Genomic DNA, 27724 nt, shown 5'->3' with positions numbered 1-27724 from the left:
TTTATTTAGATGTAAAAAAAAAAAAAAAGCCTCCATAAAAAATAAATCAAGGTAGTGAGAATTCACTAGTATGTGGCTCTAATCTTTTGGCCAAGGCTGGTATGAACACAGCCTTTCTGTCCCTGAGAACGCCTCACTCAAATGCCCGCAAACTAGATCAAACCCCAAGGCTGGGATGCTGTGTCACTGCCTAGAATTAAAAACACAACTCAGCTCGGTTGCTCCTGAGGCGCTTGCTTGGAGGTTCAGCCGTTTTCAGGCTGGGCTGGAGAAGTTCGGGGATCCTCGCCCCATTCGTGCCGGGTGAAGGCGATACGCTCTTGCCTGCAGCAGGATGCTGAAAGCAAGACACCCAGCTTATCCCCAGATCCTTCCTGTGCTCTGCTCCATTCAATCTTGATCCCATCAGGGGTAGAACAGCTGCTGACCCTGCTCCCCAGCTGGTTGGCAGATGCAGAACTGAGCCTAGTTTCTGCCCTGTCCCAAGTGCTCTGTCCCTTCACGGTCTCCTTGAGTCTCTGTGACACTAACGCGGCTCTCCACAGCACTGAGCTTCAACTGCAGCTTCCGTCTTTTCTTCAGGTGGCGAAGGTGGGACTTGGATTTTGTGTGAGCTGAGGGCAAAGACAAAGCAGAGCATGAGTCTCAGGGGGATCTTGGGGAAGTAAATACCCAACTCGTCCAATCCTGTGATGTGCTGAGCATCCTCAACTCCCATTCGCTACTACCTGCGGGGGGAGGGGGGTGTTTGCTCATTACCTCATAGTATCCGGCTCTCAAGCCCCTTTAGCCCCCGTTCCAGTCACTCCTAGATGTATTCCTTTCAGGCCAAACCAATTCATTCTCCTTCTTAGCACTAGGGGGAAAGGCCTGGGTGTGTTTAAAATCCTGTCACCCACTTGAATAATCCAAATGGATAAACATTATATTATAGCACGCACACACACTGCACTTTAAAGAGAGACGCAAAACCATTTTTGTGCCAAAAGACTCTCAAATGGGTGACCCCTACACTGCTGACGAGTCTCGCCCTCAGTGAGGAACAGCTGCCGTGAGACTCGTATCACAAAATGGTTTTCGTATCTCATTATGTCGTGAAGTTGGACAACTGTCTGCAGCACCACGAAGTGGTGCCAAAAATATGTCTTTATATACAATCTGCCATAGCTGGGTGTTTTGTGTGTCTACAGACTGGATGACGTGAACACCTACAGAGTTGTGCAAAAGCACAGGTGTGCCACAGGTACGCCCTGATCCTGCAAACACTCACGCTTGTGCATTCCTTTAAGCACACAAGCAGTCCCATTGCTTAGGCCTGGCCTACACTCAAAGTTTTACTGGCATTACTATGTCCGTAAGAGGTATGATGAATTTACAACACAGTTATGCCAGGCAAAACACCAGTGTACATGCAGTTATATCAGTATAAGGTGCTTCACCGAACCAGAATAGCAACGGCAGTAGAAGCACTTTTATACTGGTATAACAGCCTCCACACTCGGGGGGTTTTGCTGCTCTAATCATGCCAGCATAGTTCAGGCAGCAATACTTCAGTGTAGACAAGACCTTAATTAAGCATGTGCATATGAGTCTGCAGGATGGGGGCTCTAGGGTGTTTTCCAGACTTTTTTTTTTTTGCCTCCTTCTAAAGAAAATTACATGCAAATTTGGTACTTTATTGCAATGTTATTGGGACACCATCAGGGTGCAATGAAATCGCACTTCTCTGAAATTTTGTTACAAGTGATACCAAAGTTTAACGGAGACAGTACACATCTCTCCTGTCATTTGTAAGAGTCTTTCGTTTTAAACAACATGAAAGTGCAATTGTAAAAAACAAAAACCCCACAAAAACTGAGAAGACGATCAGGGCAGGAGCAGTTTCTGAAAATACGTCAAACTCATTTTCAGAAACTGACTCGATTTCAAGTTGACTCTGTGCCCCCAGTGTTTTCATTTCCTGCCTCGTGTTTTTAAATTTGTAGCTGTTAAGATTGCATTTAACGGCAACATTTCAGTTCAGTTCTACATGAGTCCTCCCTACCCCCCAACACTGCTCCGGCACCATTCATGGGTTCATGCCAAATATGGATGGATACAGGGGATGCAGCATTGATCAAGGATAAATGAATATTATTAATAACTGGGAACTTCGGCAACACACCCAGAAAAGGAATCTATTGCCCTGTAACTGTCGCTTATGAAAGTAACACTCTGGTCATAATGCTTCCTGTGTCCTAACAGCATGGAGTGAGCGCTCAGATCTTTCAGAGACACTCTCCTTGGTGTGTATGGATGTCTTTTAAAATGTCTTCAAACTAGTACAATACACAGATCTACTAAAAACCAGATAACTACATTTATGATCTAAGCATATTAAAGATAATTGCTACATTAAAAACACCAACTTCCCTATGTTAGAATCCGTTCCTTGGATCAATAAAACTAAATTAATCTTTAAGATCTAGTTCTCGCTATTAATACTGCATTTGCTTTCAGCATTTCACTCAGTTTGCACAATGAAGACAGACGTGTCAGTTTCATGTTTGTTGCTAGTCAGTTTCTATCCAATTTCACTTTGAGGTTCTGAGCTTCAGGGAAATGTTAATTTGTTTAAAATATTTTGATTCCAATGGGACTAAAATTCAATTTTCAAACTCATGGAAATGTTCCTATCAACGTTAGATCTGGGGAAAGCTCTAGTTTTACAAAACTTAAATGTTGGAGCAAACCCGACTATTTAAAAACTTTCCAGGATATATTATTGTTGGTTTGAAATAAAAAAATGGATTGTAAAAGAAATAAGATTCTCAGTGCAGGTTCGCTAACCCTCCTGAATTGCTAGCAAGGGCCAGCGGCTCAGAACGAACACTGACAAATTCAGAAGTGATGCGCTAAGAAGCGTGTTTTGATGGAGAGGAATCCCGCCGCCCATCGCCAGAAGAGAACGTGAGCTTTGCTGTCTCCCTCCCCCCCAGCCAGGTGGTAAGAGCTGACAGATGGCTGCTATGGCATAGCTGACATACCCCCTCCAGGCTTGCAAGTGGCTGCTTTTATCAGAGGGCTGTAAACAATCCTTGGAAGCCTGAGATCATGTGATGAAGGTCATATGGCCAAGAGCAGGTATCTATGGACTCATTTTGTTCCCTTCGCACAAACTGCAATCTCCACATTTCAGTTGTCCTATATATATTTCCCCGCCCTCTGGATCATACCTGCCCATTCTCTGTCCCCAATGATGACTCTGTTGCAGAGTTCACACATGTGATGACTCCGTTTGTCCTCCTTTATCTCGCTCTCCATCTTTACAGGGTCTGCCGATGGCTGCCGCCCCTGAGGTTACAAACGTGTCAGGTCAGTTTCTATTCAGTGGGGTTTCTCTCGTCACTGCCGGTCATGGGATTTGGAGATACGAGGCTTTCCTCCTGACCTTCGAGGGTCAGAGCTACAGAGTCCGTCTCCTCCCAGTATGAGAGGAGGGGCGTGCTGAGTGTTTGGGGGTGTCTCGGTAACAGCGGGGGACAGTCGGAAATCTGGAGTTAGAGACATAGCAATAGCCTGAGAGGGGCAAGTCTGGAGGCTAGAGGAGTAGAGAGGCAGCCCCTGGAGTTGGGAGGGACTGAGCTCTAGGTCAGAGGCATGGAGATCGCAATCTGCCAGGGTGGAGCTCTGGGGAGAAGATCTCAGCTTGAAGCAGGGACACGCTGCAGTTCTGGCAACAGTCCCCACCCAGAGCAGGACAGAGAGATCAGACACACACCAAAATAAGTGTCTCCTACGCAACTGCTCCCACAGACCCCTGGCCACGGATGAAGCTCACCTGGATGAAGCTCTCCACAATCTGAAGGGCAGGTTTCAACACATTCTCATCCCACTGTGAGAGATCAGACACCTCCAACCCATACACTGGGGGCACATTGGGTCCAGGGCCTAGGGAGAAACACAGAGCAGAAGCAATTCGCTGCCAGCAGCATCCTAGCCAATCAGTCGCAGTGTGGCTGCAGGACCCGAACATCTCTGGGAGACGCGTCTTCGCTGCAGGGGTCCCACATTACCCTCACCGGCTTGTCCTTCAATGTTCCGAGACAGAGCGGTCCTGAGCCGGGATTACCGGAGCCCTTGGTTTGCTAGGAACTGCACATCCTCAATCCCAGCAGGGCAGTTTGCAATCTAGGGGCAGGAAAGCAAACCCAACATCTAGAGCTCGGCAAAAGCCAGGCAAATTCTGCTCCCTTCATAACTACAATCCGCTTCCCACCTGCATGGTCCACTGGAAAAGTCCACGCTCCCTCAGCCAGCAGAAGAGACAGAGACCCAGATGGCTCCAGCACATAGCAATTATGTGAGGTGCAGCTGTTCTTCTAGGCAGGCTCGAGCCTGGTGTTTGGGTCAGGTATTTGCCTGTGAGGGTCTCAGCCTGGTTGCTTTATTTACAGCGGTCACGGCTAACGAGGCCGCGGAGGTGGATGCGCTGCGGCCACGTCTGCAGGTAGCAATGGATGGTTCTTCATTTGAACGCCTGCATTTGATGTGGGGCTATTTTAATACCAACTCATCTGCTTGAGCCAACGTGAGGGCGTCTGGCGCTTCCAGAGGCCTGGCTAGCACCCAGAGCGCAGAGATGTCTGCAAACCAGACAGCGCACACTCCCCAGCGACGTCGCTCCCCCGCCGTGCTGCCGAGACTCACCTGCCAGCCGGCAGAGCGAGCGCCTCGCCACTCAGACAAAGCCATCAAAGGCTGCGGCATCCGGCAGGTGCTGACTTTTATTGCTCCAACCACAAGCAAGGCTCTTAGGAGGCCGATCGAAGGCACACCTGTCCCCCACCTGCTGCTCGGCAGAAAGGTGAGACACGGATGCCACGCACCTGGCCCCAGGAAAGCGCTGCACCCCGTTCAAAGCCAGGCTTTCGGCCTGGTTGGGTTTCTTTTTCTTGCCCCTACCAGCCACCTTTCAACAAATGCTCGGCTCCCAGCTGCTGATCCTGGCCCTGCTCCAGGGGGAGGGAAGTCCCATTGGCTTCCTGCCATCATGGTGTTCACGGCAGGCCCGTAACAGCCAATCGGCTGCAGCTCCTAATCTGGAGGGCGGCTGTCAGTTGGGCTTTTCACTCCAGCCCGGCGCGCGTGTGGGCTCATGGGGAGAGGTAAACACGACGGGCAGATCCCCCATGGCCCCTTACAGGAGAGAGCTGGCCCGCGAGCAGCCAGGGATCCGACTGCCAGCAACAGCTAGCGCAGGAGGAGGGGACGTGTGGAGGGACGGGTGGCACGTGGGGCTTTGTTCTGCTGGGATTTTAGCCAGCAATGAGGGACCTTCTCCTGGGAGGGGTGGAGACCTCCCTGTCACAGCTAGACAAGCAGGGAGCAGTGCACCGAAGAGGCCCTGGGAGGGAGCTAGGGAGCATCCACTCCAGGTGGGATGGGGAATGACCACAGACAAGGCTGGGACAGCAAGGTCTTGGGCAGGCCTGGTCCAGATGGGCTGGGAGCGAATCAGGAACAGCACGTCCTGATGTGCCCAGGCAGCTTGAAGACAGGACACACCCAAAGCTTATTCACAGCAGAGGCTGCTGGACAGATCCCCGTAATTTGGGGAGCAGGCGGCCTCGCAGAGAACATCCATATGACTCAGCAGGAGGGAATTCATGCAGGAACAGTTCCCTCGGTGACCCTGGGAGAGCCATGTTATGTAACTGTCCTTGGACATGGCCTCCGCCCGGAGACGCTGCTATTTATCCAGCCACCCCGTCGTGTCCGGCCCCCTCCCTCCAGAGAGCTACCTCGGCAGTAGAACCATAATGGCGGAGGAGAGCTCTTCGCAAGGAGGGGAGACTGCGGGGAGCAGGATCAGAGCACACCCTGTACGCAACTCACCCCCCTTGGGAGAACTCGGAGCCCCCCAAGGGCTGGACAGCAACTGACAAACCAGAGTTCGCTCGGCCACCAATAGCAGCCAGGCTCCCTTCTCCAGCCAGGAGGGCGGAGGACGCTGCACAGAGGGATGGAGGAGAAAGAGGAGGTCTGGGATCGGGGAGTGGGGCGTGAATGGGGCAGAGGATGAGAGGGGAGGGGACACTCCCAGGGCAGCTGGGGGCGGGGGCGAAGAAGGGATATAAACACTTACGTCTCAAGAAGCGGTTTCGGACCCACTTGTTCTGCTTCCGGGCGTATCTCTTCGTCACTAGTTTCAGGGCCTGGATCCCTTTCAAATGAAGGTAACAAAGCCGCTGTGAATTAGACTCCATGGATGTTAAAGAAGCCAGTGGGAGCTAAGCGTGGGGCAGGGCGTGGGAAGGTGCGAACCCCAAGGGAGGAGGGGGATGGCCGGGCTAACGGGGGAGTGACCTCTAGGCTAATGATCAGGGAGGTCTCTCAGCAGGGGAAGGACTCTCCAAAGGGAAGGGATGGAAACACCATCATGGGGGACAGTTCAAACTCGACTGGGCAAGGCCCCGAGGAACAGTCTCTAGGGACGATTCTACAGAGGGCTCCAAGGGGATGGATTGGAGGCCTCAACAGATCTTCTCCATCTTTGGATCCAATCAAGGGGCAAGTGAGCAAACCCCTGGCTCACCAAGCAACGGCAAAGGAGTCTCCATCAGTTTCTAAGCATGGGAGATGCCCAGCAGCCCAGCTCCAGGGAGCCCTTCCCCAGGGAGACAGCCTGGTTCAGCTGGCCAAAGGGCACCAGACCCTGCTCAAGACTCTGCCAAGTGACACCAGCACCTCCTGCACTGCAGGGCTTGTCAGGCGTGGGTGGCTGGGACCTCCTGGGCCATTGCACAGTGCGGCTAGGGGTAGACACGAGACCCCCCTCAGGTGTGAGCAAGCGACAGCCTCCTGGGCAAGCAGTTCCCACCTTTCTCCAGCAGCAAGGCGCTGGTCTCCTGTGGGCACTTCCCCTCCGTGATAAGGTACTCGTGGAACTCCTTGAAGCCAATCGACTGGAAAATGCCGTGCTGATAATCCTGGCTAGAGAAGAAGGTCACAGACAGCGGGTCAACCCCGTCCGCTGGAGCAAGGAGCTGCCCCCCTCTGTGCTGTGTCCCCACAATAGCAGCTCCCATGGGTTTAGAACAGCACAGCCATCACCGACCACATGGGAGTGACCCCAGCAACGACCTGGGTCCAAGGTGTGGGGTGGGGATGTCCAGGTGCCCATACGAGGAGCCTGGCATCAGAGTTTACAGCCAGGAGGTACCATCACACCAGCCCAATCCTGGATGTCACTAAACACCCTCTAACTACCCCCACACCAAGCCCTTCAGCCACAATCAGCCCAAGTACTCAGCTCTCCAGGAGACTTGCATATCGTGGGCCACAGGCAGCGAACAGGAGTATTGAGGTGCACCGACGCCCGAGGCCCTGCAACAACAGGGGATTGATTGAGTGCGACGCAGCCAGCCGAACACTCACCAGTTCTCGGCCACCTTCTCCTGGTTGTAACGCTGGTGGAAGTCCCGCAGCTCCTCCAGGAGCCCCGTTGCCACCATGTCATCCACCCGCTTGTCCAGCCGCTCATCTAAAGCTGCCAGAGATCACAACAGCCATTCAAACACCCCGAGCTGCAGTCGCAGGACGGAGAGCCCCAGCACCAAGAGTGCACAGCTTCCCAGCCACATACACCCACAGCAGCAGGCTGCACCCCGGACCTCCCGAGGACCATGCACATGGCTCCATCGCCAGGCACCCTAAATCCTCGTGGGGGGGGGGGGGCATTGCCAGCCCTACGCTCCACCCCAGACATCTCCATACTCACAAACCTGCTGCCCCTCTCGCTGTGTGACTCCCACATCGAATGCCCCTTCCCTGCTGGAGCCGGGGCACCATCACCAACACTCCTGAAGAGGGACCAGTGACCAAGGGACTCTGATCCCCGGATGGCAGCACTGGGACATTCCATGCTTACCAAGGAACAGGCCAATGGACAGAGGACAGGAGCAGGGGACAGGATTCCTGGGTTCTATTCCCAAGGTGACCACAATCCCGCTGTCTGAGCCTAGACAAGTCACTCCACAGCTCCCTGCCTCAGTTTCCCCATCTGTAAAACTGGAATAATTCTACTGACGGGGGGTTGTGAGAATGATGGCGCAATCACGGGCCAGATCCTGCTCTCGTTAAAGCCAATGGCAAAACGCCGATCCTTTTCAACGGCTCCAGCCTCGTGTTGGGTGACGCGCTAAGAACTCTTAGGAGTCCTGCACAGTCAGAACCCCATTGTGCAGGGCCCATGGGCATGACCCAGGGAGCGAGGGGGTGAACCCCAAGGAAGGGGGACTGCTTCGGAGGGTATGAGTGGGAATCGCCAGGGCTAAAGGGAGGGCACCCTGACGATAGGGGGGGGGCTCACATTAACTCCACGCTGCACACGCTGCTCACCGGGGTCTCTCCTTGCTGAGGACCCCTGTCCCGCTCAGACCAGGCACGGGATGAGGGTGCTACACAGCTCAATGAGGAGACTACACTTGGGACGGGAGAGGCCCTGCCTGCGTTTCGGGTGCAGACGGAAGCCGGCCCCGGGAGGGCTCTGCTCGTTCAGCCAGACGGCGGCTGGTCAGAACCCGCTCTTTACCTGCCTGGTCTGCATAAAGCCACAGGATACAGGAGTTTGGGTACTTCAAGGGCCCCCCCAATGGGCCCCCACCTTCCTCCTCTCGCTGCCGATGCAGGAACTCGCTATGGGGGATCCCGGTTTCTTCAAATACTTGCAGGCTTCTGTACAGCAGATGGACAGACAGAGACAGCTCAGAGGCTGGGTTCGGAGCAGATTTCCATCTGCCCAGTCCCCTCGGGGATACAGCGAGAGGGAACCTTGAACGCACAGGAAAATCCAACCCTCCCACTTGGGGGAAAGGTATCTGCCCCTTCCTGGAGCCTGATGTACTGAGTATGCCCAGAGCCAACTACCAGCTCCTTGGGGAAGAGGCCGGGGGAGCGGGGGTGTAACGCATGGAGCACCCAGCTGGCTGACCATAAGAACCACCCCCCAAAATGGCGCTGAGACAGGCCCTCCGGGGGTAGGGGAGAGGTGCTGGCACCCGTCCTGCCTCTTCCCGTCAAGAGTCCCTGCAGGGAAGGGGTTGGTACCATGGCTCAGAAAGGTCACAGAGCAACAGAGGCAGCCGGCAGAACAATGCCTGCGTCTCTCCCGTGCGAACGGGGTGGGCGTTGCTCCGCTTCCCCTGCGGGCAGGGCTGGGTTGGCAGAGTCTGTTCGAGGCGACAAGTCCGATCTCGCCGCGGCCCCGTTCCCACAGCTCCGCGGTATGTTACTCAGCCAGCACAGCAGCTTTCGCTTTAAATAGCTCCAGAGAAGCGGCTGCTGCTCCCCTTGCCAGGCAGAGCCGGCAGCACGGCCAGCGTGCTATGGGCCCGTGGGCAGCGTTATACCAGTTGCCAATGGCCACCCTATTTAGGGCCACTGGAGGTCCTGGCCACCCTCGCTGATGCCTCCGAGAGCAGCAAGGATGCTCCTGTTAACAGGCCCTAGGCTTGCAAGTCAGGGCTGGGCCTTCACCGCAGAGGGCCCTGGGCTTTGGCTCCCTTCAGAGCCTGAGCTGGGTGATGTCCTAGGCACCGTGCTCCAGCCACTCGGGGGTGGGGAACGGGAACCTGCTCCCTCTGGCTTTGGGCAGCAAGTCGCCTCCATTGCCCGTTTCCAGCTGTCTCCCTGCCGACGGAGCAGCACACCCCCAAAGAAACGCAAACCACGCCCTGGTGTGACAGGCAGCAGCTGGGACTTTCACTCCCTCTCCCTGTCAGATCACCTCCATCAGCCTGTAGCAGAGATCACGGCCGCCCAAAGAAAGGCTCTGCCCCGTCTCTCGGGATAACAGTATTAGTCCCTCACGAATCGCCCGGCCTCTTGCTGATCCCACAGAGTCCAAGGACCAGAGACTGCTCTTCATCCAATGCCAGAGAGATGAGAACCACCCTCCTCCAGCCCCCCCAAATCTCTCTGCATCAGCTGGAACCAAGAGGTCAGATCCAATTCCTCCCCCTCTGCGATGTCACTCCATGCAAGCCCCGCCCCCCACAGTCCTCTCCCTTCTCTGTCCAGCCTCCGCACGTGACCTGGTGCTAGTCTAGTGAGTGGCAACGGAAACCGACAAGAGGCCAGCGAAGTTTGTTCATCGGATGGTGGACAAGAGGCGACCATGCCCACTTCTCCGCGAGGGGCCCGGCCATGGCAGATCTGCAGAGAGGCCCAAACCTCAGCTGGACTCTAACTGCAATAGCAAAGGGAGGCCGCAAACGGCATGTGCCGCAGGGCCCCCGAGATCAGCTCTCTCCAGCAAGCCAAGCTCACCTGGCCATTTTGCGCCTATCGTGGGGATGCAGCTTGGCAGCCATTTCCGGGTCCACTTGGCTCAGCCGGCAATGGAGCTCGTGGCCGTCCAGCTGCTCCAGTTCCACCCTCCGGTCGGCTGCGTGCCCAGGGGAAGGGCTGGTCTTCTCCTGTGGGGCACAGATCAGCCCGCCCAAGTCAAACCTCTGCGAATGTTCCTGCAGGTCAAAGCGAGACCCAGCTCAAACCTGCTGCGCGCGTGGGACCCTCCGCTTCCTAAGGGGGCGATGGTGGGACAGATCAGAAAGGAGCCCAGATCTCCTGAGCTCTGGGGCAGTGCAGAGCCAGACCCGAACGGCACGCCTCAGGCCCAGCTCCAAGCAGAGTTGCCTCCTACGAGCCTACCGAAGAACTCACGGGTCTACCACCTCGCGCAGGGCACTGGCTCCCTGCCATTGGCTAGGGATTGCCACAAGAGCCTGCTGCAATAGGGTACCACCCACAGCACCGGTAATCTGCCTCCAGGCACCTGCTTGGTGCTGACTCAGCTAACAAGATGCTAATGCAAGGAAAGCATGTCCTCACCTCTTGGCAATTGCCTTAGGCTGCTCCTGAGGGAGTGCATTACCTGGATGCACGGGGTATGTTGTTCTGCACGAAGGGGGTTACCCAGGCATAGTGTAGCTGTAGCATTTCAAGGGAGGAAGGCGAATCTGCTTCCAATCACAGCAAGCCCAGCAGGGACCTGTCTCGCCCAGGAATTGCTGCCCCCCAGAGCTCCTACCTTGGTATCGACAAGGACCTTCCAGAGCAGGGACTCAATGTAATAGTTGGTGCCTCCCACAACAATTGGGATCGTCTCTCGAGCAAATATATCTTCAATGTGCCCGGTTAAGGAGCGCGAGACACAGAGGGGCTCTGCGAAATCTCAGCATTCGATGGAGGGAAAGGGAGCTTGTCACAGCCCGTCTACACCATGGACACAACTGAGTCTGGCTGCTACACACGTCTCCGGAAATCCAGTCTGGTCTTGTAGCATAGACAGGACTGAACCAGGCTGAGCCGGAGCCCTGCTACTGCTAGGTCATTGCATGTCTCAGGGACACAGATACATTTGTTCAAGCCTCTCTGCAGTACAAACTAAACTTGGCTTTAATCTGCCAATGGACAATGGCGCGGTGACTGCATCTCTTGATGCAGCTGGCTATAAAGTAGACCAGCACCTGCTCTCAAATCCTGGGCTCCCTGCAGGAGTCCACTGATCTATTTCAAACCTGACCAACTTGGGTTTGGGATGAGATTATCATCCCCCTCTCAACTCCACTTCTCCCCACTAGCCACATCCACCCCAGGCACTAATGTTGCCACGCTGCTCCTCTTGCTGGCTACGGAGTCTGGCCTGACACGAGATGACCAGATGCCCACACATGGACAAAGAGGGGTTTGGACAAGCTAATGTTTCTCCGACAGCAGCAGCTCAACTTCCCACTGCCTTTAACATTCTCCCACCAGCTTTAGTTTCTAAGGAAGTCACTCCTGGAAGAGAGCGAGCGGCTGATCCAGGCAATCGCCCGGGCCTAGGCACAGGGAAGGGGCCAGGGAGAGAAGGGAGGAGCCATTGGCCAGTCGGACTGCTCTGTGAAAGGATATCAGGGCCGCTGCTTTGTTCCGGAAGTCCACCACAGTGTAGTTAGAGACCAAGGGATCCACAAAGCTGATCATGTGGTGTCTGCACAAAGCCTGCTCCTGGAGAGAGATCTTGTTTGTGATGATGTCCAGCCCCTTGTACACCTGGAACACAGAGAGCAGGAGATAAGAGTCCGAATTCCCCTTCACTCCTCACAGAGCTCCCCCCCCCCCCGCCCCTCCACCACACAGGAAAAGGGAGGGATTTGCTCTCCCTCCCCAGCCCCATGACCACAGACCACTTCAGCTAATCCTTCATGCTCTCAAGACATTCCTCTTCTTCCCTCTCCAGCCATCCTCTGACCCAGCCGAAGATCAGGACACAGGCCATGCAAAGGAAGGCCGGCTTCAGCCCTGGCATAAGCGGACTCGCCAATCAGGGCAGCATCTGCTTGCGCTGGAGCCAAATACAGCCCCACGTGTGTTACTGACACAAGCGTGTTCCAATGACCCAGCGCTCGGAGAGCAAGGGCAGAGCCACTGATCAGGGAGGGTAACCTCGCCGAGCCCAGCTCCGAAGTGCAGCCCTTAGACAACAGCCTGTCTTCATGATCCTCAGCGTGGTTTTTGCTGGTAAAAGTTCAGGTGCAGCTCTCTCCAAACGCAGGGCCCCACAGAGCACAAAGCCCTCTGCAAACACCGACTGACTCCACGCCCGACTCGTTAAAAGCTGAGCTTATCACCCATTTCATTTGGTGACACCTCCGGCCAGGTAAACAAAGGAAAAAAGTTATACATCAGCTCAGGTCAACAACCCCCAAAGAGAGGGGGCAGCCACTCTCTGGAGTTGCATTAGTTCTGCCACGGGATTAGAGGCCCTTAGAATAGAATCGAAGTCTCCAGGTTTAGAGGTAAGCTGATATTTACCAAATCTCAGCACCCAGACAATGGGAATTCTGGGCTTCAAAGGGTCCTGGGTGCAAGCCCCAAGAACCAGTGGGAGGGCAACAAGGGAGGGGAGAGTGGTAAGGGAGCTGCACAGAGGAAATGCCTGGAGAGCTGGAGGCCGAGGTTTTGCTTACACTAGGATCCCTCCAGGTGTTAAGTAGACCAGCGACCACATGGCCACCCTTAGTCTAGGCTCCAAGCATGTTAAGAGGAAACCCCAGTGGGACAGCACAGTGCAGAAAACCCTGAGGGTTCCATTTATAATAATAATACCACCTAGCTCTTCTCTAGCACGTTTCATCAGCAGATTTCAAAGTATTTTACAGAGGAGGGTCAGTATCCTCCCCACTTCACAGATGGGGAAACGGAGGCACAGCGCGTTGACGTGACTTGCCCACGGTCAGCCAGCAGGCCAGCGGCAGAGCCGGGAACAGAACTCAGCTCTCCTCTGGCCCAGGCTAGTTCCCGCACAATTCTAAAAAGATACACAGTTCCCTTTGGAGGGGAGCCAGGAACTCACGCCTCTGACCACGTGCATGGGCCTTGGACAAGTCCCCTTCAACTCTCCCCCTCAGCTTCCCCATCAGTAAAATCGGGGACAATACTCCCCTATCTCCTGGTTAGGATGACCAAACGTCCCGATTTTATTGGGACAGTCCCGACATTTGGGGCTTTTTCTTATATAGGCTCCTATTACCCCCCACCCCCTGTCCTGATTTTTCACACTTGCTATCTGGTCAGCCTACTCCTGGTACCTAATGAGTGAGGCGCAATGGGCGTTTGGATGGAATATGCAGTGCCTATGCCCCGCAGGGCTAAGCTAGCGAGGGTGGGTGGGTGGGACCTGGAGAAGAGAGAACCCTGCCTGTGTCCAAGAAGGGCAAAGGACTAGCACTAGATGCAAAAAGAACAGGAGTACTTGTGGCACCTTAGAGACTAACAAATTTATTAGAGCATAAGCTTTCGTGGACTACAGCCCACTTCTTCGGATGCACGGCTGCTACTCTGAAACCTAGCACTAGATGGTTATTCTGAGAAGATCAAAGACCCACTGGGTTCCCCACCTTCAACTGGGGCCCTTCCATTTCAACGTTTGCTGAAAATTCAAGGGGTCTTTGGTAGAAATAAACGTTTGACCAGAAAGTCCAACTCAGGGAGCTTTGAGTGTGTTTGCATATGACTCATTCCTGTCAGCTTTGTAATGTTTCCTATCATGGGACTGGGGGTCAGGACTCCTGGGTCCCATTCCTAGCCGTGCCACTGACTTGCTGGGTGACCCGTGGGCAAGTTACTTTGCGTCTGCATGCCTATTTCCCTGTAAAACACAGACAATGCCTCCTGACCTTTGTAAAGCACGCCGAGCTTTTCAGGGGGCAGGCGCTGCAAAAGGTGGGCAAATTATTATATCCTGTCTAATCCAAAAGGAACATGAGATTATCTAGAGCCAGCTGCTCTGCCTGCTGCATTCTCTTTGGAGGGATCTCATCGCAGAGTTTATCTCCCAGGTCTGAAAGGGCTGCAGGCTACAGTGGAAATCGGATCAAAAAACGCTGGCAAGGTAGAGAAACAGACAGACGACAATCAGGAGTAAGAAATTCTCCACTGTGGCTGCAGCTGCTCTTTTCCAGCCTGGGTAAGCGTCAGCCCTCCCCCACCCCAGCTCAGAGTCCCAGCTGACACCACTTCACATGGCAGAAACATACAGAGAGGCAGCAATTCAGCTCCGTGGAGGCTTCAGAGACCAAATCAACCAATGCCCATTAGTGCAGAGACGAGCATCCCAATCATGTCAAGCCCACGTGCTGATCTGGTGATACCACACTGATCTTTAACACACACACTTGCATGCCACACACACACACACACACACACACACACACGCATCTCTGCACATACCATCCACAGCTGTTCCTGCAGCTGAGTGGACGTACAGACCGACCTGTATCATTTCCTGCAGTGGTGTAGCACAGTGCACGGTGCACTCTGGAAGATGTGTGTTTTGGGTAGTTACCGAAAGAAAATGCACAATCACCGATCAAACCCGATGCACCACACCCCTTCAGGACCAGAAAAAGACTTGCTACCACAGTCATCAAACGGACTGTGCTGATAGCACTACTGGGTCGGATTATTTTCTGAGCCCCTGACTAAGAACATCCCTCAGCTAGGTAGTCTAGTATCGCTGGGCTAGTCAATCCCTTCTCTTCTCCTACTCCCTCCCTGCGGAACAGGAAACAGACTTCGGAGCACTTTTCATGTGAAGATCTCAAAGCACCTCACATCATTACATCCCCTGTGAGGTAGAGGAGTTACCTCTAGTGAAATGGAGGCACTCAGGAGGGACCTGCCCATCACACAGCAAGTGAGCAGCACAGCTGGGACTGGACCCAGATCTCCTGGCTCCCAGGGTGGTGACTGGCTGGATCGCGTTCCTTGATTTAGGCAACACAGTTTTTTTTTTAAACCAGGCCAACCCTTCTGAAGGACTCTTTGTAAATAGCCAAGCTCTGGCTCCAGGCAGCACAAACATCAAGGTCATGCCCAGGATCCGCCCTCTGGGGCGTGTAAATACCCAGTGATGGCCAAAGCTAAGGAACTACCCAGTGTAAATATCAGAGCCTCAGCTCTAAGGAACTGTGAGGGTGCCATGAGGAGAGCGTGTTGTTACATCGCTGGGCGTGTCCCTTGCATGCTTCACGGCACCGTGCAAACACAAGTCTCTTCGGTGCTGTATGCCCACGGACCCTGGCACTGGCCTGGCACAGCACAAAGAGCCTCGGATGCCGTTGGCAGCCCGGGCTGAGAACCAGCTGCCACTGCTCTAAAGAGCCTGCAAACAAACCCAGATCAGAGTCGGGTTCTATAGCCCAGCGCTCCCCCAGGACACTCAGCGCTGTGTGCGCGGGCGAAGACACTGCTCATAAAGCAGCCTCTCTGTTCTGAAATCCGATTTCAACGCTTTAAGGGGGACTGGGCCTTCTTTGTGTGAGACACCCACTGAGGCCCTGCTTTGTAACCACGGGGTTCAGCCCTTGGGCCGGCTCCCAGGGAGGATATATTCAGCACGGCACAGCTCACGGGCTGGAGTTTTCTGTACATGCCAGGCCTCAGGTTAGAGCCTGCGCTGGAATAAGACCCTGTCAGCCTGGCTTGGTGGGGCGAGAGCAGTCTGTGGCACAGGAGAGCCAGACGTACAGAGCCAGATTATTCCCCACTCTACTTCTGCTAGCTGCCAACCCCTCAGCCCCCCAGTCTCCTGCAAGTGGTGCTCAATGGATCGCGTTGGTGACTTGCTAGGGAGAGGCGCAGGACCATGGCAAAGAACAATGTGAGGTTAATGGAGCAAAACAGCTCCGTCCCTGGCTTGGAGCAAACCACCCCGCACACCTTCAGCCCACGACCACCCTCTAGTTTGTAGATGTGTTGTTTCCCTGCAGACAGGGCCCCCGGAGCAACTGCACACAACAGGGAGAAAGGAAGGAAAGCCGCCCCGTCCCCAAACCACGCCAGCTCAGGGAAGGGCTGCCCAGAGACTCAGGCCACGTCTACCCTGGAAACCTTGGCGGTACAGCAGTGGCATTTAGGGAGGTGACTTTTTGCAACATGCAAAAGCCCTAGCGTGGTTACAGTTCTACCAGGGCGAGAGTCCTTTTGCTGGTATCGCTCATTGCCTCACTCAAGTGATGAGCACCACTGGTACAAGCTGTGTCTCCATGCGGAGAATTTGCCGGCAGAGTTAGACCGGTAGAACCGTCCCAGAGTCCTGGCCTCAGCCGGCAGCAGCTGCAGCAGGACCTGCGGACTCTGCCGATGTCATCTGTGCCCGATCGCTTTCTCCCCTCGTTTTGACTCTGGCCATTCTCCCCTTGAGCTGATTGGCCGTTTGCGCCAACACCCTCCACATCTTCTTTGGCTCAAGCTCACTCCGCACACTCCTTCTTTTCCTTTCCCCTATTCTCCTTAGCCCCCTTAGTCTCTAATTAGCTAATTCTCCTCCCAGTACAACCACACCCAAACAATTCAAAACAAAACCACCAAACCATGGCACTAACTTGACAGGTACCATCTGTCACCCTTGCCCCTGTGCTACAGCCCTTCTCCCTTAACCCTGTGTTGGTCTGTTTAGATCACTAGCTCTTCAGGGCAGCAATCATGTGTTTGTGCAGCACCAGGCACGGTGAGGGGCCTGATCTCAGCTGGGCTTCCGAGGCGGTCTCCTAATAATAATGCCCTGGAATGACATGGGACGCTCAGATCGAGGGCAGGGAGGAAGAAGGAATTTATGTTGGCCCCTACAAAACAGTCAGCAGATTGGAAGGGACCATTGTCGATATCTGCCAAATTCTTTGGGCCTCATTCCTCCACTGGACCCCCGTGACGGGGAGAGGGAGGATTGTGGTCCTTCTGGTGTCATATCACATTTCAGGAAGCTGCAGAGAGAAACAAGATTCATTTGCTCGTTTAACTTGCCCCATGGGTGCCATGCTTTGAAAGCACCTCTCCTCGCCACCCACTGGCACTCCCTTAACAGCATCAAGAAGAGTAACGGCTGCCTGCAGGCAGTCTCCGTAGGGGCAGGAGGGTGACCCAACGTGCCGGCCCTGTGGAAATGCAGCCAGCTCGGAGCCCAAACACAAACAGGGCTCAGCGCAGACAGAAGGAGATGCCCAGGAGCCAGCTCCCTGCCGGCAAACCCCATGGCTGGCTGCAGCCTATTGATTACCTTCCGCTGTCTAATACAGTCAGACCCAGAGGAGGTAATTGCTTGGTGCAATTCAGGTCTACTGTGGCTTGATACAAAGCCGGCGGAAGTCAATGGGAAGACGCTCTGCCCAGGCAAGGCCCATCAGCCTTTCAGCTCCCCTGGTTCCCCGAAATCATAGCGATACACACAAATCTCTTGCTAAGGGCAGGACTTGACTAGCTACAGGGGAGGCGGCTGATGGGGGTGGGAGCAGGGATAAAAGGGCCCCCGCACCCTACATGACCAGAGCTGGGATTTACAGGGCATGCTCAATCCTTCAAGGTTCTCCTGAGAATAAACACGGAGGGAGAGGCTCCCTAGCTATCTGGAAACAAGAGGAGGAGGAATGTGGTGTCAGTGTGTGGGCTGGGAGCGGAACAAAGGGAGCCTTTTACACACACAGAGCAAAGAGAAAAGAAAGATTCCACCAGCTGGCTGGCTTCAGGGCCTCGCCACTGAGATATCCTTGCGCTGTACGCTCATGTCTATTTTCAGCCAGCATTTCAGATAAGCCTTTGTTACTGTCTAAGGCCCCAAACCAGATTAGCAGCAGCCTGGAGCACCAGTCCCCTGAGAGCAACACTGGGAATAACAACACTTAGCACTGCGAGAGCACTCAGATGTGGGCTGTGTAAATACCTAGATGGATTTATCCAGAGATCTTAAAGCATTTCACAGAGGTGGGAGAGTATCGAGGTGGGGAAACTGAGGCACGGAGCGCGGCCGTGAAAGTCATCCTGCCAATCGCTTTTAAAAACACACAGTAAAGGACAGTCCCTGCCCCAAAGGGCTTCCAGTCTAGAAGATAAGACGTCACAACGGGCACGTCAGGGTGGGGGAGATGGGGTAACAATAACCACATGTGGGCCATTTCTAGCCTGTCAGGAGTGGTAGGCACAACTCAGCAGCAGCCTAGTCTCTACAAGATTGTTGGCATTATGAGAGGAAGGATGGTCCAGTGCAGGGGTCGGCAACGTTTGGCACGCGGCTCGCCAGGGTAAGCACCCTGGCGGGCAGGGCCAGTTTATTTACCTGCTGACGCGGCAGGTTCGGCCGATCGCGGCCCCCACTGGCCACGGTTCGCCGTCCTGGGCCAAAGGGGGCGGTGGGAAGCCGCGGCCAACACATCCCTCGCCCGCGCCGCTTCTCGCCGCCCCCATTGGCCCGGGATGGCGAACCGCGGCCAGTGGGGGGCCGCGATCGGCCGAACCTGCTGCGTCAGCAATTAAATAAACTGGCCCGGCCCGCTAGGGTGCTTACCCTAGCGAGCCGCGTGCCAAACGTTGCCGACCCCTGGTACAGTGGTTAGCGCACTGCCTGGAATTCATAAGATCTCCACCATAGATTTCATAGGCGACCATGGGCAAGTCACCTAGGCCCAGATTGGTATTTAGGGGTGTAACTTCCACTGATTTCAGTGGAATCTGGACCCCAGCCTCTTTGTTCCCCATCTGGAACAGCAGGGTGTGTGAGGAGAAACACGGTACAGATTGGGAGGTGCTTGCTCAGACAGTAATGGGGCCATCTGAGTACCTAAGATAGATACAGCTCTGAAGAGGGGCATGAAGTTTTTGGCTGGGAATTTTCCCCACGTCTGGTCTGGGGAGAAAGGTTACTCAGCAGCCTGATGTGAAAGGAAGGAAAGGCCCACTTGTTTCTTCAGCTGTCTCCCATTAGCTGGCACTGCAAACAGGGTTACACCAGAGCACCTGGTAGGTTTCTGTTTGTTTTCTCAGGGGCAGCCCTGAAGAGCTGCTGTTACTCCTAAAGGAGGTTCGTTAGGATTATAAAACCAAGAGAAATGACAACACAAAATGAAAAGAGTAAAAGCCCCTTTAGATGATCTGACATCCTAAGCCATGCAAAGAGGGGGCTGTGAATCCATAACTCAGCCACCAGGATCCACAAGCACCAAGAACACTTGGGAAATACAAGGGTCCCTGCGACTAGGCCTTGGCCATACTATCACCAGAGCAGACGGTCTCGGGGCTCCACCATCCCCTTCCTCGGGCCCAGCTTTGACTCAAACAGCTGCCTAACCACTGTCCGCATCCGCCAGATGTTTGCCGGGTGCCTTCCGTGACTGGATAGCGCCATCTCAGAATGTAGCGGGCTGCTGTCAATTAGGAATGAGGGGTTTTTAAAAAGGACTGAGAAACCCAAATCCAGCCCTATGCAGCAATTCACCAGGATCCTCAGGCCCGAATGCTACAGCCAGCTCTGGGATACGCAGAGGGGAGGCATATGCCACAGGAAAAATACCAGAAGGAAGGGAGACGCATTCTTCCAACTTCTAAGAGTGCCACCATGCTGTGTGGAACACAAGTGGGGGAATGTGTCAACCAGCTCCAATCTACACTATGTCTTCAGGCTGCCCAGTACCTCTGACAGGCCCCCTTTGCCCCGTTGTCTGGCAGCCTCAAGAGGCCACGTGGAGAGCAGGCCTCTACTCATGGCATCCAGTCCCAGCCAATTCTGCAGAGAAACAGAGAAGTCAGGACAGAGCGAGAATCGCTTGTTTTTCCATTGACTTCCATGAGATGAGGATTTGATCCTTATTGCAGCAGAAACATCTCATCCTGGCCATAAAAAACCTGCCATATTCCTAAAATAGGGGCTGCCGATGTTCTTCCCCTCCCATAACACTCTTTTTTTCTCCTGACTCAGACTCATTTCTGCTACGCCAGCCAAAACAAGTCACGGCACCCAGTAACTTGTTAAAGTTTACTGTGCCCTAAATTGGCATTCACATCCAGTGCACATTCATTTGATCATTGTACATTACCCTTCCAAAGTTTTCCTCATCGCTAGCTGGGCTAGAATCCGTCCAGTGAAAGCTTCGGGCTTGTTTAGACTAGGAACATTTGTACCAGTGCTACATCAATATACACTACGTCTACACATACGTGAGCAAGCACTCATCAAGCTAATGTGAGCACAAAGAGCAGTGGAGCCATGATTGCATACGTCACGGCAAAGCTACCTGGACCACCGGTGCTACCGCAGCTTTGCTGCTATTTATACTCCCACTCGCGCAACTAGGTGTATGCGAGCAGGGGAATCAAACCCCTGGCTCATAGTGTAGACATAACCTTTGTGACACTTGTGGAAAACCCTAATGAAGACACTATACTAGAGAGATTTACCCCCACTAACTTAACTTGCACTGAAATGCCCTACACCTAGGCAGGGCCTTAGATTCCAGAGAAAAATAGGTTACCTCCTCCCTCTATGCAAACCCCTTTGTGATCTACCAGGGAGTCAGAACCCCTAATGTGATAGCTGTTCTACAGGACTAGCAGACCTTTCACTAGGAATATGCTTGGCCTCCTGAAAACTGTTCTAAGTGCTGGTCAGCATAAAGGGCTCCTCACCTTGTGACTCCAGCAGATATTCCCATACGCACGTGGCTTTCTAACATGGCTAGGTCAAGCGCTTGAATTGATGGTAGCTCAAAGACACCATGACAATGCTCCACAAAGCTTCACAGGGTACGTCTATACTTATCCGCTGGTTCGGCAGCAAGCAATCGATCTTCTGGGATCTATTTATCGCGTCTTGTCTAGACGCGATAAATCGATCCCGGAAGTGCTCGCCATCGACGCCGGTAATCCTGCTCCGCGAGAGGAGTAGGCGGAGTTGACGGGAGAGCCTGCCTGCCGCGTGTGGACCCGCGGTAAGTTCCTTTAAGTTCGAACTAAGATACTTCGACTTCAGCTACGTTATTCACGTAGCTGAAGTTGCGTATCTTAGTTCAAACTGGGGTTTTAGTGTGGACCAGCCCACCCCGGCCCCACCTCCCTACGTTTTAAAATCTCTCACATGAGCAAAAGCGTTTTCATTACCTGTTTTAAATTCAGTAGAAAGAGTTTCTAGACTATCCCCCCTCCCGTGTTCAGAACCCAAACAGCAGCCGGGAGCAAATACACAAGAACCAGAAAGTAAAAGCAACAAGTCCATGTCTAAACTGAGTGAGGTGCAAAAAGACAACAGCGCAGAGGGGTGGGAAACACGTTCACAGTTTTAAAAAAATTATTTCAGGTTGAAAAGGTAAAAACCAACACCTTAAATTTGGCACCAAATTAAAATATTGTAAAAAAGAAGCTTATCGGAATATTGCCATAATTTAATACAAAATGATGAAAAATGTTAAAGTAACAATCCCGCTGCAGTGTATCACAACACTAAGAACCTCAGTGAAAGGGACTATACACAAAAGCAAAACTTACTTCATTGATTTTCCTTGTACAAGCTAACAGAAATCCAACAAGTAAATAAAACACAGTGACGGGTACAATGGAAGCATTAACATCTTTCGCTTGTAATAAACTAAGATGTTATTAGTAAGATAGCTAAAGAAATTGATTTGTTTACATGGGCTTTTTAAGATGACATTGTCCCTTTCCTGACCTATGGTGTCATTAGCGACTAATAAGGAATTGTTTTTAATATTATTTATCTCTGGGCTAAAAAAGACTAGTCTTTTGTTGGTAAATGTCAGTAAACATCGATTTCACACACACACGAAAAAAATATTTCCATTGATAACAGAAACTTACAGATAGGCAAAATAAGAAAAATGCTGCTTGAACACTTATAAGAGTTTGATTTAAGGATATTTACTTTGTAGAATTTGACATGTGATGATGGCAATTTGTGTTTTAAGAGTTATAAACTTTAACTTTTTGAATCTCAACATCTATGGATATTAAATCATTATTGTCTGACCCTCCCCCCCCAAAATTTCTCACGACTGTAAAAATTTAAATTGATAAAAATTGAAAAACTGCTTAAAATAAGCATATTATCTGTCAAAATTATAAAGATATAACATTTGAATTCTGCCAAGCCTATTTATCCAGCCAGTCCCTTTAATATGCAGTGATAGAAGCACACAGACTGAGCTTCCAAATTGGATCATTATCTTCATTTGGACCCTCCTCCTACAATGACCTCTCCAATGGCAGACCCCCCCCCCCCTCACAGAGTAACAGGGCTCCATGCAAATGCAGGAGACCACCTACACAGAGCTCAGTGCAGGAACAGGGCCTTGAGCTACTGTCCTGTTTTATTTAACATTGTAAGACCCTGACCTTGCACTGGGATTCATTTATGGAGGTCTCACGTGCTCTGCAGAGTTTTATTGACTTCAATGAGACACAACATAGGCCCAAGAGTCCATGCTAGAGGATTCTGATTGGAAGCTGTGCTTATAAGAGCAAATATGTGAGCTTCAACTTCCATTTTGCATTCCCTGAGCTCATTACTTCTCATACTGATTTTTTGGGGGTTTCAGTTGTCCAGGCCCAGTTCTCATTCCAAAGGTGAAATTATTTTTGGCCGCAGGGGGAATTTGAACAAAATCAGTCCCACCATTTTTGAGTTATGCATGTGTTAAAAAAACAAAGAAACAGATCACATTGTTCCCGCCCCCAAGATCTTGATGAGAAATCTTCTGCATGGATCACTCAAAAAACTGCAGAGGGTAGAAAAGTCAAACTTGGCTTATTTGTAGAGATCTCACCAAGATCCAGTGAGCAAAGAACAAAGACGTCCCAAACAGTTTTAAAGTTATGTGTTGACTCCTATACGCCATCCTAAGCGCTTCCAGGCCCTGTTTTGGGCTAGGCCAGGGGTAATTCTCAACAGCATGTCCGGGCAGCAACTGGAGGCTGAGCTTGTAAAAATTAACACAGAGCCTCTATCCAGAATGCAAATTATTTTTTTTAAACGACACTTGCTGTATGTTTCACAGACAGGGAAATGTCATTTGATTGAACTGAGAGATATACATGTTGCTTTACCTATCACATCTTAAGTAAGCAGCGTCGGTTCTTAGAAAAAAAAATCTGCAATTACGCTGAGTCCAGTCAGCCTGTGGGATTATTTCCCTCGGGTGTATGTGTAACTGGGGGGAATGGGGTGATGCACACACCTCGGTGAGTTAGGGGAAGCCATACCAGGGTCTCCAGGCTGCAAACCAGAGTGAACAGGGGCATGGACTTAAACAATAACATGCCCACGCAGGGCTTTGCAATTTGAGGGGGCCCCGCTGCAAGGAGCACCAAGAGCTGAGGAGTCAGACCAATCCCCGCCCTGGAGTGAATCTTTGGGGGGCTTGCCCTTGAGTTCACCCCACAAAGCCCAGAACCAGAGCCGGGGGGGGGGGGGGTTAGCTGGGGTCTCCTGGTTCCCCTCTGTGATGCAGCGATCCTGAGCTCCTGCCCCCCCACACCCAGCCCTCATCGCCTCAGGAGGCCCCGGCTCTCCCGGCCCCTCGTGCTCCGGGAGGCCCCGGCTCCGCAGGCCTTGATCCCTCCCCGGGCCCCCTTCACCCTGCCCCCCGCCAGCCCCCGATCCCTTCCCCCGGCCCTGGCCTTTACCCCCTCCGGGGGGCTCCCGATCTCCCTCCGCTCGGCCCCCAGGGGACCTCGGCCCCGGCCGGCCTGAGGCCCGGCTCCCCCCGCTACCTGCATGGAGTCGGCGCCGACGATCTCGCCGCCCAGCCGCAGGCCCAGCTGCAGCGCCAGCTCGGACTTGCCGGTGCCCGTGGCGCCCAGGATCACCACCAGCGGCAGCGCCCGGCGGCCGGGCCCGGAGAGGGAGCGCGCGGCGGCCGCGGCCATGGCGGGGGGGGCGGCCGGCGGCGGCTGCTATGGGAACGGGGGGCGGGAGAAGGGGAGGGACGGAGGCGGGATGGAGGGGGCATGGCTGCGCCCCTGGGCCTAGGGGGTGGGGAAGAGCCGGAGCCCATTGCAGGCAGAGGCTCTCCCCGCCAAGCCAGGCCCTTTCCCCGCTGGGCACCCCTAGGGGCCCGCTCCAGGGCTGGCATCTGGCCCGTTGGGGGCCCGTAGGGGGACCAGACAGCAAGTGTGAAAAATGGGGAAAGGGGGTGGGGGGTAATGGGCCTCTATATAAGAAAAAGCCCCAAATATCGGGACTGTCCCTATAAAATTGGGACATCTGGTCACCCTAGGGGCCCTAAACAGGAATATATTCCCCCCCCCCCCACACACACACACACAATTAATAGGGGGCCCTTGAGCTGCTGGGGTCCTTACGCAATTGCTTTGTCTGCCTCCGCTGCTCTTCGGGGCAGGGCCTGTTTCTGTGTGTTTGTGCAGAGCCTAGCACAGTGGGCCCGACCGTACCCCAGATAACGATCACCCAGACATGTCCCAGCCCTAGAAACCAGCGCCCCTGGAATTTTCCTCCAGGGTAGATTGGCTGAGGCCCTGGAGGTTTTTCGCCTTCCTCCGCAGCATGGGGCAGGGATCACTAGCAGGAGGGTCTCTGCCAATTGAAGTCACTAAAACACAGGATTGGGGACTTCAACAGCAGAGTCCAGGGAAGGGTCTTGTGGCCTGCAGCATGCAGGGGGTCAGACCAGATGATCATAATGGTCCCTTCTGATCTTAAAGTCTATGAGTCTATGAGCATGACCCTCATTGCTGTAAAGCCCGGGCAGTGAGAGAGCTAAGCCCCTACGAAGCTGACTAGAGGGATCTTCCTTTAGGCCATGTTATGGGGGGCCCTGGCACTATAGCAACAGAGAAGTGGAGGGGTAGAAGGGAAGATGAGAAGTGGACTGGGGGGAGAGAGAATGTTACCATAGAAACAGAGGAAAGAGGGAGAATGTTACCATGGTGACTGAGCGCATGCCCTACAGAGGGATAAAGAACTAAAGCTGCAACATAGGCAACAGGGAGAGATGGGGAGCAGGCAACTGTTACTGTAGCAACAGAGAGAAGAGGGAAGAAAAAGATGGGGAGACTGTTACCAGGGAGACAGTAGGAGGAGACTGTTACCAAGGTAACAGGGGGTTCTGTGACTTCTACTGCGGCAACAGATATGGAAGAGGGAGAGAAAATGGCTCTTATCCTAGCAACATACATCTTTTGGCATAGCAACAGGGAAAGCAAGAGGCAGCAAGGAGACTTATCATTGGAGGAGATGAGATTATAGCAGGTTTGCCAAACTGTCACAAACTTTACCAACCCAGGCGCAAAACCTCCCACCCCACCCTTCAGCATGAGAAGAATGGAAAAAACATGATTCTTTACTCACCCAGAACAAATTACTCACCCTGTACAAGAAGAATTTTGCAGGAGTGTAGTAAAACAGTTACAGTCGCAGAGTAAAGCATGGTCCATGGAATGGTAGAATACATGCAATATGAAATGGGCTGACCCCCCTAAAAGGCTTGATGTTAACAGGACAAAGTGAACTTAAAAATTTGGCTTTTGTCTGAAACCGTTTACTATTATTACAGCTAACACCTGAGAGTCTGATTGCTGAAGGAGATTATAAGGGGAAATAGGCTCTCTGTTTGTTTATTACGTGCCTTTGGCAACACTGTGTGTATAGTCAGTTTCAATATTTACCTTATACTCTCAGTTTCCCTGAGTCCTTCATGTAGTAATACTAGAAAAAACATTTTTAAAGATAGAAGCTGTGCTTGAAAAGTGACAAAAATGGCAGGAAGATTCAGGGACAGGTGTAACATCTAAAGGTACTTTTAACTTGGTTTTGAAATTGACTAGATTTCAAATTGATCCCAGAACAACATGTAACTTCCAACACAAATAGCCCTGTTTGTTTCATTTAAATATCTTTCATACCTTCTGTCATTAAGCCTCTGCCCTCCCCTCCCTCCCCCAAAAAAAGCAGAAAGTCCTTTAAAAACCTCTCAGTAGGTAATTTTAACAGAGCAAAACATCATCCTTTTAAAAATACCCTGGCATCTTTAATGGGTACTCAAAGTTTCATTCAAGAGACCCACACATCCATGCACACTTTATTTGGTTTGTCTGCTTTGGGTAGATGTCAGGTTTATTTAATCCTGATGTATTTTTAACCTGTGCTTCCAATGGGTCTATTTCAAACATGATGCTTACTCCACTAACCATCCTCTTCAACTGTGAGTTATGATTTGATGTCTGAGTATTTTATGCAAACCTAATTTTTTTTTTTTAATATGCTCAGACTTATCCCTAGCAAGACCTAGCTCAGCTATTCTCCCTCTAAACAGGCGTACAATTAATCTCTACAAGCTTTTGCACTTTGGTTTAAAAATTATCTTGACCCCCCCCTTCTTTGGTCTTACAATGCTGTCTCATCTAATGATGGTCCAGTACTTTTGCAGCCTTCCGAGCAGCAGTGCTGGAACAATTTTTATAGTGGGGGTGCTGAAGGCAGATACCATGTATTTGGCTTGTTCTTACCGTACTACTTCAAGCCAGGACATGCGACAGTACCCCCCAGCACCCTTAGTTCTAGCACTTATGCTTCCAAGCCAGCTCAGTGCACAACTTTACAGAGATGCTGCCTCCAGTTTTTTGCCAACTGCTAAACTGAACTAAATGGAGTCTCTGGGTGAGATTTTCAAAGGCATTTAAAACCCAGATCCTCAACGGTATTTAGGTTCCTAACTGCCACTGAAATCAATCAGAGTTAGGTGCCTAAATGGCTTAGCAGCACAAGTCCCATTGATTTTCAATTAAACTTGTGCTAACTCACGAAGATTCATGTACAAATCCCACCTTCCATCTTTTTCTTGTTATTCTCTGGGACAAGCAGACTGTATGAATAAGAGAAGATCAACTCAACCCACTACTGCTGCATTGAAGAGTGCATCTATTGCTTCCCACTTTGCCCTCCTGTCGAAATAAATCTAGACCCTTTGAACCCATATTCTTTACCATAGTGTTTTGTGTAGAGGTGAGAGAAAAGTATTAGGAGTCAGAACACCTGGGTTCAACTCCCAGGGTACATCTACACTACCCGCCGGATTGATTTATCGCGTGTAGTGTAGATGCGATAAATCGATCACCCGTCAACTGCTGAACCCCAGCTCGGCGAGAGGCGGAAGCAAAGTAGATGGGGGAGCTGCGGCCATCAATCCCACGCTGCGAGGACGCAAAGTAATTCTAAATCGATCTAAGATACATCGACTTCAGCTACGCTATTCTTGTAGTTGAAGTTGCGTATCTTAGATAGATCTCCCTCCCGCCCCCCCCCGCCACAGTGTAGACCAGGCCCCAGTTTTGCTATGTGACCCTTAGAAGTCACAGCAGAATATTGCAAGTTGAACTCCAGTGTCTGTACAATGCTTTG

The 27724-nt window shown here is 52.4% G+C and overlaps 1 protein-coding gene across 2 annotated transcripts; it reads right to left on the bottom strand.

Annotated features, from left to right (window-relative positions):
• Nucleotides 1–24241, bottom strand: TRIT1 (tRNA isopentenyltransferase 1). 2 transcript variants are annotated; one of them, XM_054011668.1, is made up of 11 exons: nt 24079–24241; nt 11941–12081; nt 11075–11173; nt 10312–10508; nt 8576–8718; nt 7420–7531; nt 6863–6975; nt 6128–6205; nt 3821–3930; nt 3216–3333; nt 1–614 (listed from the first exon to the last, which is right to left on the bottom strand). In XM_054011668.1, the coding sequence occupies exons 1-11, from the start codon at nt 24232–24234 to the stop codon at nt 466–468; spliced, it is 1416 nt and encodes a 471-aa protein (XP_053867643.1). In that variant the 5' UTR covers nt 24235–24241; the 3' UTR covers nt 1–465. The 2 variants fall into 2 exon arrangements, with proteins under 2 accessions (XP_053867643.1, XP_053867644.1); XM_054011669.1 differs by having other exon boundaries at nt 10312–10460.
• Between the last annotated feature and the right edge of the window lie 3483 nt (nt 24242–27724).

Source organism: Malaclemys terrapin, chromosome 22 (assembly GCF_027887155.1).
Source record: "Malaclemys terrapin pileata isolate rMalTer1 chromosome 22, rMalTer1.hap1, whole genome shotgun sequence".
NCBI classification, from domain to species: domain Eukaryota; kingdom Metazoa; phylum Chordata; order Testudines; family Emydidae; genus Malaclemys; species Malaclemys terrapin.
This window is presented reverse-complemented; position numbering and strand designations above follow the sequence as displayed.

Coding starts and splice junctions, on each gene's coding strand:
- TRIT1 (XM_054011668.1), bottom strand. CDS start 24,234: ATGGCCGCGGCCGCCGCGCGCTCCCTCTCCGGGCCCGGCCGCCGGGCG. Junction 11,174..11,940: donor GGAACAAAGCAGCGGCCCTG/ATATCCTTTCAC, acceptor TTAACCGGGCAC/ATTGAAGATATATTTGCTCG. Junction 6,976..7,419: donor GAGAAGGTGGCCGAGAACTG/GTGAGTGTTCGG, acceptor CTTCTTCTCTAG/CCAGGATTATCAGCACGGCA.